The sequence below is a fragment of the Cibotium barometz genome, chromosome 3 (assembly GCF_041138505.1).
Source record: "Cibotium barometz isolate CiBa-2024 chromosome 3, ASM4113850v1, whole genome shotgun sequence".
Classification (NCBI taxonomy): domain Eukaryota; kingdom Viridiplantae; phylum Streptophyta; class Polypodiopsida; order Cyatheales; family Cibotiaceae; genus Cibotium; species Cibotium barometz.
This window is the reverse complement of record NC_141048.1, coordinates 71,171,980-71,186,878: the sequence shown is the minus strand read 5'-3', so window position 1 is coordinate 71,186,878 and position 14,899 is coordinate 71,171,980. Positions and strand designations below refer to the sequence as shown.

General features: G+C 45.8%; 1 protein-coding gene across 1 annotated transcript; it reads left to right on the top strand.

The window, feature by feature from the left end:
• Positions 1-828: 828 nt before the first annotated feature.
• On the top strand, positions 829-3,109 carry LOC147640501 (uncharacterized). Its single transcript, XM_086781323.1, has 2 exons — positions 829-2,768; positions 2,857-3,109. Exons 1-2 carry the CDS (start codon positions 1,051-1,053, stop codon positions 2,879-2,881), a joined length of 1,743 nt encoding a protein of 580 aa, XP_086637449.1. The 5' UTR covers positions 829-1,050; the 3' UTR covers positions 2,882-3,109.
• The last annotated feature ends 11,790 nt before the right edge of the window (positions 3,110-14,899 follow it).

Here is a 14,899-nt window from a genome sequence, read left to right as displayed (position 1 = left end):
CAAAAGAGCTAACCTCCAATGGAAAATTGAAGGAAAGAGCTGTTTGTCTGCGGGTAGGTGTGTGTATAAGCGGAGAGAAAGAGCACGAGTCGTAGCCAAAGGCTAACCGCAGCAAGGGTGCAGACGAGTGAGCCGAGAGAAGAAGCACATTTCATTAATACACCCAACATTCACTCCTTGTGATTTCAAAACACATGAAGTTTTGGGCACTTTCGTTTATGGGAAAGAGGGTCATTTTGCCTTATCATTCTTTATAATCTTCAACATTATGAGCCTAACTAGGCTTCCTACCCCCATCACACAGGCTAACGATACTTCTTGGTACAGTTGCCACCGTGGCGATTGCCTGCCCCACCGGTGTGGTAGGCAATCGCCGTTGGCAACCGGCACCCTTTTTTTTCGTGGCCAGCCAGTGTTTGAACATAAGTATGTTCAAACACTGGCTGGCCATTTCACCATCGCGCACACGTTTGGATGGTTAAGTTGCTTGCCTCTTACGTGGGGTCTTGGGTTCAAGTCCCTCGTGAGTGTGTAGGGTGGTGAATGAACATTTTTTTGTTCAACCGCATGTTCATTCATGCGGGTTAACCTGTAACTTGTTGGGCACCGACAATGACGTGGCATGAAGGCCTAGATATAACAAAATCCCACTGCACCTAATTAGGTATGCTACGCCTAGCTTGCAAAAGGTCATGATGTTGTCGCAATGTACAAAGTAGTAATTACAATAGAAAAGAGGCGTAGTTCATGCCTTTTTATAGGAAAGAGGGTCCTTTTGCCTTATCTTTCCCTAAAGCCTTCAACATTATGAGCTTTTGCAATTAGGTGTAACATACCTAAAGGCGCAAAAACAGCAAAGGACACCAGTTGAAGGGCGGCAAAAACTTGCACAGCAAGAGAACTTGAACTTATCGGCAGGCCGTTTTTTTATTTAACAAATTCCACTTTTGGCTAGGCTGTTTTTTATTAAAAACATTCGCACCTCCGTGCCAGTTAGAGCCGAGGGTTACGCCTCGCTTTTGCAGAACAAGCGTACGTAGGAGGAGGTTTATGGAGGACCTACGTCCTAAGAAGGAGAAGAGCAGCATGTTGGTTGCCGAGGATGGCACGATGCAGATCTTCGTGAAGCATGGCCAAAGCATAGCTGTCACTTTGGGCGTGAGAGAAAAGGTGTTCTCCTTACAGGCACTTATCCATGCTCGCTTGGGCATTCTTCCTCAGGAGCAAAGGCTCATCTTTGCAGGCAGACAGTTGGACTCTATGAGGAGATTGAGCTATTATGGCATCCACAAATCCTGCACTGTTCACTTAGTCTTCCGCCTCAAAGGAAGTGGTCCTGATGTCGCAGAAGAAAGTGAGCCGAAGAAGCGCATGCAACTGCATCCAGACGAACTAATGGAGGAGTTGATTGCCAGGTTTGGCCCAGAGGCTGTGCAGATGCCACTTTTAGACCTGAAGATTACCACTAGATCTACTATGACAGTGGGTCACTTTATTTCTAAGGTCATGGGCATCACTTGGAAGATAATTGATAGTATGCCGGATTTCTTTCCCAGGGAGGTCATCTTCGCATTAGCTAAAGCCGGGTTATGTGACAGTAGGCTCCCGTACTCTCCTGAGCAACTTGCTAAGGTCCCTGGTTTGACAGCGGTCTTCCAACACGATCTTTATGAGGCACAGAGTCGGTATTGTGCCGTGTTCTTCGACGAAAAGGAGCATCGCATCCTCAAGATTTATGAAAGTGTGCCCTTTTGTGATGTCAGGGGCAGCAGGATGCGACGCGGGGCTTTTGGGACCGTGCACGAGGTGAAGGAGGGTGAAGTGAGCTTTGCCCGCAAGAAGCTAAGATTTGTTGGTGCGGACGAACAAGAGGCTGCCAGCCGTGAGCTAGAGATGCTTCAACGTCTCCCAAAAGATCCGCATCTTCTTAGCTTGAGGGCGTCATACGAACAGGGCAATGATATGTATTTTATTCTCTACCCTTTTGTGGATACAGATCTGGGAGAATTTCTCGCAGCGCCTTGCAAGTTTAGGTGGTGGAAAGAAGCCAAGGAGCGGAAGATAGCTGGATACATGATTTTGGATTGGATGCTTTGCATGGCTCGGGGCTTGGCAACGCTTCATGCCAATTGCGTCAAGCATCGTGATGTGAAACCTTCAAATGTGGGGATATTTGTGAATAGTTTACAGGATTCAGCCCAGAAGTTAGACGTATACCCCGTGTGGCTTGATTTTGGTCTCGCCAAGCACTTCAAGAAGCTGTCAAAGTCTGCGGCGCAAGTTGGAACACCCCTTTTCGAGTCTCAAGAATGTTGTAGGGGACGTTCGGCAGACATCTTCTCCATGGGAACCATATACCTTGATTTGCTCTACCTCTTGAATGGAGTAAGCCTGAGAAAGCTGAAACCCTACAAGACCAAAGGGTGGAAACATATTTGTGGGAAGGAGGAGAGTGTGTTGGTATACCTGCCCTCGAGCAATGAGAGTTGGATTAAGATGAAGACATTGATAAGAGACATGCTGCATTCAGATCCTTACAAGAGGCCGACTGCCTCCAATGTGGTAGAGACACTTGCACACCTGCAGATTATCGAGACTGATCACTCTGGAGATTTTGTGCCACATTGTATAGGAGTGCCACTGCCTAGGGATGAGAGTTCACCAGCCAAGACGGATTCCACATCGGAAGGCTCCAAGGAAGATGGCTCCAAGGAAGGCAGTGATGAGGGCAGCATGGGAGAACAACTATGGTCAACAAGCTCATCCGGGTTGAGTATTTACGAAGTGACATTTTTTGACATCTAAGAAGTGTTGATATGTTTGTGTATTGATAATGTGTTGTTTGATGTTCAACAGAGGTCCGGGGAGACAATTGTCTTGATTGAAGATGAGGCCGACAGCCTAGCGGGGGATGGTATCTCTCAGGCAGTGGACGCATAACGATAGCAGGTGCCTGTGCATGTAGTGCCTAAGGTGTTTGGTGCTAGTGTAGGTAGCTATTGGTTACGAAAAACAATGTATATTTGCCTCTGTGGGATTGAGATACATGGTATCTATCCAACTCTATGCAGGTTCTCACTGGTTTTGTACATTTTGGTGTCTTGTGACTAAACCTTGTCTGTAGGAGCTTACGATTCACGTGCGCATTGCTCCTGGTGGATGCCCAGAGGATCTATTGCTGGCTGTAGCAAATAGATCTCCAGTTGGGTTTGTGGTGCTAAACCTTATTTTTGCAAGTGGGCGGCTTTCTCTTGCCTGGTAGAATGTAGGGGTTTGCTGTTATTGCTCTTAATTACGGGTCATGATGATCATGGCGACAATGGGCCCGACACACGGCATTGCTCTTTGTTCGGGCCCCATGATGATGATCATGGTCTGTTTCTTTGAATGTCTAGTCTTCTCTCTCTCTCTCTCTCACACACACACACACACACACATTGTGTGTGAGGTAGATACTATATAAAAATAGAGAGAAATCGTAGTGATAAGATATACCAACTTAGAAGGAAGTTATCTTTTGTTTTACAGAAGAATGCCTCGTGCTAGATAGTTAAGGCAGCCTATAACTTACGTGCCATCTCTTGTGTACATGTCTTGGTGCCTCAAATATTCCCATGGGGCAGCCTTTTCTCGACACATTCACTGTCTAGTGTATTTGGCCTGTTACAAGCCAATCTTGAAGGGGCGAATTGTAGTGCTCTGCAGTGACAAGATAAGGTTTCAGGCATGACCCATGGTAATTTTTGACAACGTTCTGAGCTGTACAACACCTTGTGGCAAGATTTCATCAGTTACGAAAGGTCCTTAACACACCAAAAGCAGCTTCTGTGCTTTCTTGACAGATTTAGCCTCAAAAAGAAGCACCAAATAGCCCTTGCCAAATGTGCAAGTCTTCAAATATCTATTATGCCAAGATGTTCTTCTTTGATGCTCTACTCAGTAACGCTTTTGCTGCCAATGGGCGCTCTTCTTTGAGCTCAGGGAGACGTGTTGCATTTGCCTGAGTTCTTGCCATGGCGGAGTCTACCCTGAGCAAGTTGACTGGTATTGGAACTCCATTGGTGCTATTGCCTCTAGGCCAAATATTCATTGAAACGGCGAGCGATGAGTTGTGGCCTTGAATGCGGTTTTGTATGCCCAAGTAGCACCCAAAATAGCCTGTGGCCCCCATGAGGAGGGATGCTGATGACAAGTTAGCGGAGCAGAGAGATCAGTACCTTATTTTTACTCTCTGCTTGGCTATTTGCTATGGGGTAGTAAGAACAAGACTTTCGGTGGAAGATCTTGGACCTGTAGAAAATGTTAGGCAGAAGCTTATTGACATAATGAGTGCCTTGAAGCTAGTAACTTCAAGTGGAGAGCCAAACCTGCACAAGGTATTTTCATAGGGAAACTTTTCCACGGTGGATGAGCTGCAATCTTTAGTAGCTTCCTACAGGATTGATCGTGCCTATGAAATTTATACCCTATTTCTCAAATGGCAGCCATGCCAACGAGACTTGCAGAGCCATGTTAGCTTGGTTGGTGGGTTTGGTTGCATGCCTCTGGCGAATGTCGCAAAATTTTACATGTATCACAGCATCCCTGAATAAATATAGCGAGCATAAACCATCTTGAAGAATGCGCTGAGCCGTTATGAGCCCATTATAGTGACCACCGATTGTTACTAGATTATCCTCCGCCGTCATGTACCCATCATGGTCACACTCATTGTTCATTTTTCATTCACTTGTGTTTTTTTCCATGTATCTGTAGTGATCTTCAATTTGAGCAACTCTTCCTCCAAGATCGGGGTCACCACACAGATGGGGATGACATCATAGCTGTCCCCATCATAGAAAGTCGCCTTTGGTTCTATGGTACATGTGTCATATGGTTGGGAGGACATGCATCCACTCTTGGTTTTCCTTCTCATCTTCAAGAAAATGCTCTAGGATATATGTGTAAGGTTCCATTATTGCCTTGTCGGTGTGTGACGTACATCACGCTAGGGTTTCTTGCCCTTCCACTTCAAAGAGCCATAGGTTATCCTCTTCTCTGTAAACAATCTGGTGATTGGATCTCTTGGAGGACCTTGTGGTTCACTCAAAGTGTTGTTGACTGGTAATTTGGTCACGTCATAGTAGTTGTGCTTAGGTAAATCCACTCGCATGGTAATCCCATCATGCCTCAGATAGAGGTACTTGTAATACATGTGTCACTGGGACTATCCTTCTTTAATGAAAATATAAAAAAAATAAATTCTTCTTTCGATGGAATGTACAGTCTGGCAAAGTTGTCTTAAATATGACTTAGTACTGTTTAACATCTGGATAGTCGGATGACTAATTCCTTTTAAAAAAAAGTTAAGAATCGAGAAGAATTCAGGCAGAACATTGGAATTGCTGCCAAGAATGGGGTACCCTGGTAAAAAGAAAAGAATGGTTTCAGGATTGAAACCAAGAAAAGACCAAGAACAATTGGGTACCAATTGGTCAGTACCCAAAGATTGATTGATTTTCATAACATGTTTATGTTTGGATGTTTTTGCAGGTGGTAAGTAATTTATTGAGTATTATGTTATGCACTAACTCCTATTTTACAGAAATTGCCCAACAAGGTGTCTCTAGAGCAGCCTACAAAACCAAGTGAGGCAGTAGAAGCCCAAGAATTAGAAGAGAGTATAGCCACAAGTAACTTGGTGAGACAAGGGCCTCTGAGTAAAACCAAGCAAAGGAGCTATGGGCTGAGATAAGAGACAAGAGATGTAAATTTCTGATCAAGGGAAAACCTCCTCTATCAGAAATTGAGGTGTCCTTGCACAACCAAGCCTACCACTTTTAAAGACACTACCCAAGTATTTCAGAGACTATGAGCCTTGACGCGGTGTAAACTCATCCTTTTAACAGATTCTTCAAAGAACAAAGCCTATCACTGTAAAGACACTACCTAAGTATTTCGGACACTATGAGCCCTGACGTGGGAGCTTGAAGAAGAAAGTGACACGGCAAACCTACAAGCTCTCATGTCGGCCCCTGTGCCATGCACAGTATCATTGGTGGACTTGATAAAAATTAGACCAAACCCTTGAGGTAACTTGGCACGATGGCAAAAGTCACAGATTTTTACACTAAGCAATATGGAAAGGAGATAGCAGCGCAAGAAACGGTAAGCAAGGAATGTCAGTCAATTCTGTGAGTTTTAAACAGTTCGACATAGAGGATGGAAATACAAATCTCCCCATAAGACGCAGTGAACATCAGTTCTCAGCAATCCTACATATGGGAGCAAGAAAAAGCATAGCAACGAAAGCGGGGAGAAGTGAGGGGAAGCTGGCACTTTGCAAAACCCGCATGGGATAACAGGCAAACCTTCAGGGCTGCTAGAGAACATGACTATGACGAGCTGTGGCATAGACTACGTGCACACATATGTGATTGTTGATTTTGGCAACAACGCAGATTATGAAGTGACCTTGGGACAGCCATTCATGTGGCAACTCATGGTAATCCAAGATCGGGGTGTATGTATATGTATATAAATATATATACATATATATATATATGTATACTCCAATCTAGCTTGCTGGATATATCTTGTTCTTATGACCAAGCTACACTATTGTTTTGTTTTCCTCATAGTATGATTCTATAACTAGTTTTCCTCATGGCTTGGTCCTAGTAACAAACTCATTGAGTATAACATGCTCCTAGGACCAAGGTGCACCTCTACACAAATATGGCTTGATCTTTGGATCTCACTCATTGGTTATAGCTTGGTCTCTGGACCAAGCTACAAGAAGTTTTTTTTTTCCTAGAAGCTTGGTCATGTTTTTTGATATTAGGACCACGATCACTCTCTAGGTTATAGCTTGGTCTTGAGACCAAGTTACACTAGTGATTTGTTTTTTTTTATAGGTTGGTTATTTCTCTTGGTCTTAGGAAATGCAAGGTCCGACAAATTTTGAGATCACTTGTGAAAATTTTATCGCATGCCCAATTTTTGAAAGAATCTTTTGGTCAAACTTCCTTAGGGGGCAAAAAAATGACCTCAAACTTCCCCTAGTGTGCCTCCTCTTTCTCACTTTGTGTCACTTATGCGATGTGACAGCACAACATTCCTTGTTGTGTGTTTTCCTTGTGGGTTTCTTCAATGGTTCGGTGGCTTTCTTGTTGCTGCTATTATTCTTGTGTCTTGTGGCATTATTGCCCTTGAGTTTCTTGCTGTTGCTACTATTGGGTTTGCTACTATTGTTGTTGTGGGTCTTCATGCTTGTTAAGCTTCCTCTTTTTCCTGTACAATTTGGTAGTCTCATGATGAGGGTTTCTTTTTGTTCCTCTTCTTGTCTCTCCCCATATACGCTTAGTTTGCCTTGCCTGTTCATGGTCTCTTTTAGTCTCTTAGATGATTCTCCTACTTTTTTTGACCCCTCTACAGTGCTTTGTCTTTGATCTTTTGGGTTGTCTTGTGCCACTTGTCCCAAAGCCTTCAGGTGGGCAGGTACAATGGTTTTTCCTCATGGTTACAGTGTTGTTGCTACCCTTTTTCTCAGATTTTCTGCTGCCCAGTTGATTTTCTCCCCCTTCTTTGCTATGCGCAAGCAATTATAGTTTTTTGCAAAAATATCCTTTCCTTTTTCCACGAGGGCTAAACTTTGTAGGTAGAAAATGAACTATGCCCTCTTGTCCTGATCTATCACATCCTTGATTTAGTGCATTAACCCTTTTCTTGGTATCTGTGTATGTCTTGCCAATCTTAGCTTCTCCCTCATTAGGGAGCCCCAAAGCTTGGCTTACAACATTAGTATTGATTGATATGGGTTGCTTACCTAGGAGTACTAAAGTGTTTGTTTCCACAAATTCTTTGATGAGGCTATAAGCCCCCTTATGATTTGATAGGTGCGCCCAATCCAAAGACACCAAAGCATGAAAACCTGTCTTGTTGGCCCATCCATTGTTTGCTTGTTTTTGCAAGCTGGGTACAGCGAGAGGAGGAAATGGTGCCAAGGCCTTGGCCATACCTATGTGAGATTTCTTGACATCTACTTTGTTACTCTCTATTGCCTTGCCCTTTCCCTTGGGAGGCAAGGTTCTACTGCAACAAGTAGTAGGAGAAGTCGTCGGCTACTTACTTTGAGGTCATTTGTTGTCATGTCATTAGACTTGAACTGCATGCATAACACTACAACCACCACTTATGTGATTTTCATTTGTTCTTTTCCTCTTTTTGCATTGATGCCTCTTATGGCCACTCTTGTGTTGCTCTTCTGGTCTCCTTGGCCTTTCACTAGAGGTTTTTTGTCTCTTAGAGCTAAGACCTTGTCATTCCACACACCGTATTACATTTACTTTGACTATTTCTTCTCTAGGTGGGTTAGCTTCAAAGTAGGGCTTCTTTTGCACCTATTGACTATCTGTGCTAGCATTGTCCCATCCATTATTTTTAATGTGAAGGCTCCTAGTTCCACTTCTTGATGTATTATGCATGGCCCAATCCATCAAATCTTGAGTTTTCCTCGATGCTTGCCCAATTTAGAGTTGTATATCAGCACTTGATCCCCTTCTTTAAAAATTTTATTCTTGCCATGCCAGCCCATGCTTTCCTCCTTTTTGGTATAGTTTTTGCCAAGAGGGTAGTTGCTTGCCTCTCCTCTTTCAAAGTGGAAAAGTGTTGTATTCTTTGTGCTCTAGATTCATCAATTAGTAGATTATGTTCCACTACCAACCTTAGGGAAGGCATGATGTACTCTATTGGCACCATTGCTTCCAAACCAAATGCTAACCTAAATGGGATCATTCCTGGAGTCACTTTGTAGGAGGTGTGAAAGGCAAATAGAGTATTGTCTAGCTTCCGGTCTCCATCCTTCTTGTTAGCCTCCACTATTTTCTTAATCTTCTTAATTAGAATTTTGTTGGTCAATTCAGCTTGCCCATTACATTGGGTGTGGTACACTGTGAATTATCATGTGCTTTTTGTCATCTCCCTTATGACATCATTCAAGGAACGCAATTTAAATACGGTCATCCAGGAGGTCGTACAGCACTCCATGGTGAGCAGTTTCCTCCTCTAGCCTTGACTAAAGGTCTCCTATAGCATTGTGATTTCTTGAAGTGTGTGGTGATAAGGAAGGGCTTGTGGGACCCTAAGCCAAGAAAGCCTGAGCACCTAAAGGGGCCATTGAGGCAATTACCAAAAGTGGAGTGGTGAGGGGGGAGTTTCTTGGAAGAATCTTCTTGAAGAATGGGTGTGTAGCATGGGGGATACACCCCTTGTAATTGTTGGTCTTTGTATGATCTTTAATGAATGAAGAAGGGAGAAGTGTGTCTTGTCTATCCATCTCTCTCTCTCTCTCTCTCTCTCTCTCTCTAACTCTACCTTTCAATTTTGTGTGTTATTGTGTATGTGTGTCAAGGGATTAAGAGTATCCACTTCATCAAGAATCACTAGGAGAGGAACCAGGAGGGTAAGCTACACATTAGTGTGATGGATTGAGTTTAGAATTGCCACCAAAGAATATTGTCTTGAACCACTTTGGTGGTCTGGTCAGAAAGTTGAACAAATTAATGTTGTGAAGGGGTGAATTCTAATAGGAACTGTCTGTCTAGACAATGCTTTCCACTGCCTTCACTTGTCTTGGTTTGTTTTCTAAGACACTGTTTTAAAGAAAATTGTTTTAAGGTTTAAAGTAAAGGAACTTGTTTGTGAATGTTAAACAGTGTGGTAGTAATTAGGAAACAAAGGATGGGTGAGTACGGGGTGGAAAGTGGGGATCGGGCTGCTTGGCCTTATCATGGATGGGTAACACCAATAAGTCGGGTACATTCCACATTTGGAAGATCTACACTAGGAACGTAGAAGTAACAACATTCATCGTAGGGGAATGCATTGGCGGCTGTGCCCATGAAAGATTGGGAAAAAAGCGTCAATGTCCCTTGAACCAAGGGCACGTGAGTATTTTCCTAAGAAAGGCCTAGTGGCACTATCAAGACGCTTTGTCTCAGGCCCTAAGCGGGGCCGGGCACATCACATTTAGATTCCAAAAAGTACATGAAAGCTATCTTTTGTCCTTACAAATCTTTGACCAAACTATAAAAAGGAGAAAGCTTACACCTTTTACTTTCACAATATCTAGTGTCACTCCCATACAATGTAGGCTCTAAAGTTGTTCATGCGCAAGTAGTCATTTATAGGGGTCTACTTGAAATCAAATGAACATTCATAAATGAATACTAATGACTTGATATGAGATGCAGATGATGTTAGAGGTAAAGATGAGAACAAAGTTCTCTTTGTTGGCTCCTTAATGAGAGGGGGAAGCTAACATCATTATGACCATTGGAGTGCCAACAATGAATTGTGAACCCGGACCCATTTGTGTAGCATTGGTAGATCTAGTTCCCACACATGAAAATAAATTCTAGTCTAACCACATAAATATTGTGGTGTGGGTTGTAGTCAAAGTTTCTATGACGGTCTTTTTGCTAGGGCTAATTATTTGGGCCCTTTCTATAGAAAAGCATCACAGTGCTCCTCTCTTGTTAGCTCTCATTCAACCAAACATGTAACCCCTCCCTCAATAACAACTAGAGCTCCATTTTCTAATTATCATTTTGAGTCTAGTGCTACGCCCTTGATGATTTCACTTCCTCTGTTTCCTTTTACTATACCAATGATTTTCAAGTCTCTAGCATTGCTAGTTATTTGAAACAACCCAACCTAGATAAACCATGACCTCTCCATGTCTATGGCCCTATTGATGAGTTTTCATGGTGATAAGGCAGGATAAAACGGAGAGTGAATATCTTGGTTAAATGTGACTTTGTATCTTTATTTCTAAATGCCTCACAATAGTTTTAATATATTAGACTATGTACTCAAACCTTCGACTCCCACCACTCAGACGTATCTCTGTAAACAACCAACGAAGGCTCACTCTCCACGGCCCCCTCTGCTGGGGACTCTATCATGAATGCGCTGTGTCAAGAGCTCCTTCCAAGGCTCTCCCCCGGGCATCAAACCTCTAACCACCAACTTGGCCAACAAGGTCCGGCTCTGAGCAGTGGGGTCTATCATACCCAGGCCTCCCTTATGTAGGGGTAGTGTAATCACTGACCAAGCCACCTTGGCCCTGGCTGGCCGCCCATCCTGACCTGACCATAAAAAATTTCTGATCAAGCGCTGAAGCTGTCCAATGCATGATCGTGAAAATGCCCAGCAAGAGGTAATATACCACATTGTGGCCAGTAAGACCTGATTGACAATCACGGCTCTCCCTGCCAATGAAAGACGAGCCGAGCTCCAAAACACCAACTTTTTGCGTATACTCAGAAGCAGGGGAGCTATCTGTTGTTTCGGTGAAATGTCAATGCCCACATGGCAGCCAAGGTAACGCACTGCCCGCAGTAATCCAACGAAACTCACTGCATGGCTGCCAAGAAACCTGGGGCGATGGGCCCACCCAAAAACCACATGATTTGTGCCAATTGATATTGGCACCCGATGCTGCACAAAAAACCTCAAGAGCTTGCTGGAAACGCAGGAGATTGGCCCAATTGCCCCGCAAATACATCACCGTGTCATCAGCAAACTCCGCATCTAACAACATCTCCCCGCTAAGCGGGAGCATTACCCCTTCCAAACCAACTTCACTCGCCCTTAGGTAACTGCTCATCGCCTCTGCAAAAAACAAGAAGAGAAAAGGTGCTAATGGGCAGCCCTGTCGAACAGATCAAGAAAGTAAAACTAGGGCCCACTCCCCCACAAGCAAGCACCTGACTATGGGCTGTGCCGTACATAGCTGCCACCCCTCTGATCCAAGATGCCTCAAAGCCTAGTGCCTTCCAGAAAAGACCACTCCACTCTATCATAGGCCTTCTCAAAATCCAACAAGAGAATGGCTGTGTCATCCCCACGCAATCTGGCCAAGGCTGCCACCTCCCAAAATGTGAAAATGTTGTCAAGGATGCTGCGTCCTTTGACAAATCCAGTCTGTGTGGCATGCACTAAGCAATCCAGTAACGGCTGTACTCAAAGACTAATGGCTTTCGCCATGATTTTCTAAGCAGTCCCAAGGAGGGTGATCGGCCTCCAGCAACGTACATCCTCTCTGTCCCCACCCTCCTTAGGAATCAAGTAAATCAGCCCATCAGTAAGGCTCGTAGGCATCTGACCACTGTCCATGATGTCCTGGTAAGCACAGCATAGGCCAGCCCTCAAAATCTCCCAGAATCGCAGAAAGAAATCTACTGTCAGGCCATCTGCTCCTGGGCAACTCTCTCTAGATAAGGAGCATAGGGCGTCCAACAACTCCTCATCTGGAAAAGGCATACTGAGTGACTGTCTCATCTCTGGCGTGACACATCTGCTGGTGTGAGCCCAAACCTGCTCTCGGTATGCAATGTCCTCTGGAGCTGGAGCAGTCGTGGTCATCAAGGTGGTATAATACTCAGTCGCTATGCTCCTAACCTCCAGTGCCTCCGTCGCCACCGTACCATCAGCTTGTCTCAAACTGTGTAGGCCCTTCTTCCCATTTTTGGGCCCTGTAATCTCAAAGAACTCCGCCGTCACTCTATCACCAACCTGTGTCCAGTGCGCTGCCTGTCTATGAAAGCAGAACTCAGCTTTGCACTCTTCTAGGGTGCGCAACTCCTGTCTGGCCAGTCCTATCTCAATGCTCAAATTCTCATCCTCTGTGTGTCTCTCCTGCAATCTCGGAAGCGAAACAAGACCGCGTCTCACAGCCCGAAGCTGCTCCCTGATCTGCTGCAGTCTTTCTCGGGCCGCATCCCTCAACATCGCACTAATCTGCTGCAAGCCCTCGGCTGCACACTCTGCCTGCGATCTCTCATCCCACTGCTGTTGTGACCATATAGTAGCAATCCGCTCATGCATACATGTCTCAAGCAAGAGACTCTGTGGTATGCGCAGGCTAGAGCTAGCCATACGCCGCTCTCCTGCCTCAATCTGAAGTACAACGGGTGTGTGATCTGATAGAGTGGTGTCTGCTAATATGCCCACCGTGCCTCCTCTACTCAAGGCCCACTCATCAGTGTCCCATCTGTCAATCCGAGAGAGATTCACTCCCTCTATACGACGATCCGATCTCGAAAAGAGTACACTGCCGGGAGTTCTAGCAAAAGCATCCGCTGTCCATACATCAGTCAAGCGCAGAAACAGCACAGCCTGATCTATCTCAAGCATATCCTCATGCACATATACATAACAGGGCGACACCCCAACCTCTGTGACCAAATGCACCACAACATGTATCTCCTCATGACCCGAGGCCTGCGGGAGTACATCAAACTTGGCCAACTGCCAAAATCTCGTCCACATGTTTGTTACATCCAAACATCCCACATGATGTGAGAACTCCACAATCTGATCATGAATGCAGTGCAAGACTCTGTCCTGCGTCCACTCTCCCTGTGCGGAGCCACATAGTGGAAAGGAGAATGCCACTGCCAAACTCAATGCATCAACAACTGCTCTGGCGGCACTGCATATGGCATGAATCCTCACTCTACCGCGCACTGTAGTCTGTCCCTGCCCTGCTGCTCCCAGGCATCTCAAAAAATCATAGCCAAACTCATCTGATATCTCATGCGAGTCTGAGCCTGACACCTGCTGGGGTCTCACTATGTGTCGCATGTGTCTGTGGCTCTGCCCCCGCCGGAGGCTGTGTCCGCTCAGAAAATGTAGGCTGCGGGGGATCCAAAGTCTGGTGAGTCTCATCTGTAGACGTGTCCATCTCTGTAGGGGTGGCGCCTGTCCCCTGCTCTGCTAAGGGCTCAAATCGGTTCCCCGTGGGAACCCACTGCTGCGTGACTGTAGGAATCTAACGCCCTCTACCTCGAGCACCTCTGCCTCGCACCTCCTGCCACTCCCCTTCTGGCTGTGCAGCAGGGGGGGTCGTTGTGTCAGGAGGCACCTGGGAAGTCCCCTCGCTCGAAGAAGAATCTGCTCCAGGAACGGTAAATATTCCTTGGGTAACCCTGGGAAGCATACCGAGACGTGGATGCCTGCAATCTTGCTGAGGGGGTCGGCCTATGGCTCGAAGCCATGTTGCCATCTGCTCAAGTGCACTCGAGATGCACCAAAACCCAGAGGGCTATGGGCCAAAACCGACGTCGCCTGTTCTGCTGTTTCAAATTCCAACTGATAATACCCTCGGCCAAGAAAATGCACATCCACAATCTTGCCTACATCCGCCCTGAGCTGTCCCTGTATTATGTCGCGCAAGCCCTCACGGCTAGGGCGGCTACCACCTACCTTGCAGACCAATGAAAGGTTCTGCAATCTTGCAACCTCTGCAGAAAGCTGGGTCTTCTCTTCTTCAGAGAAGAGGACTTTCCAACAAATCTCACGCTGGGCGGGCGGAGGGGCTTCCATGGAGTCCTCCTGACGAAGGGCTGAGAGTTGGAAAAACACGACACGAACGACACTGAAGAAGAGTGATGGAAGAGGGGAAGGAGAGGCACTGCCCAAGCCGGCCCAACGGCCCCAAGTACAAGGGCTGAATGGGGAGGCCTAATGTCTGCCACAGCAGCCCACTGCGAGGCTATGCAGCAGCCAATACGGCGGGTAGCACGAGGCGGGTGCGAGGAGCGCATTGGAGGGAAGCGAGCATGGCGGAGAGGATGGGCGTGAGCAGGCAGCAGGGAACGCAAAGAAGAGAGTGGAGGGGGCGGCGCTGTGCAGCCTGCGCAGGGGGGGGGGGGGGGGGGGGTCGCGGCAGAGTACTTCAACGTCCCATGTACATTTCCATATTTGCATGGTTGTGATGGTCCTCGTTGGAATTGACATGGCTGATTACAAGGTCTCGTAATGCAGTAGTGAATGGGTTTTTGTTGTCTTCGTTTGGTATGTATGGTTATTTCTCATTTGAAAACTTTTCTTTATTGCTCTCTTTGATCCATAG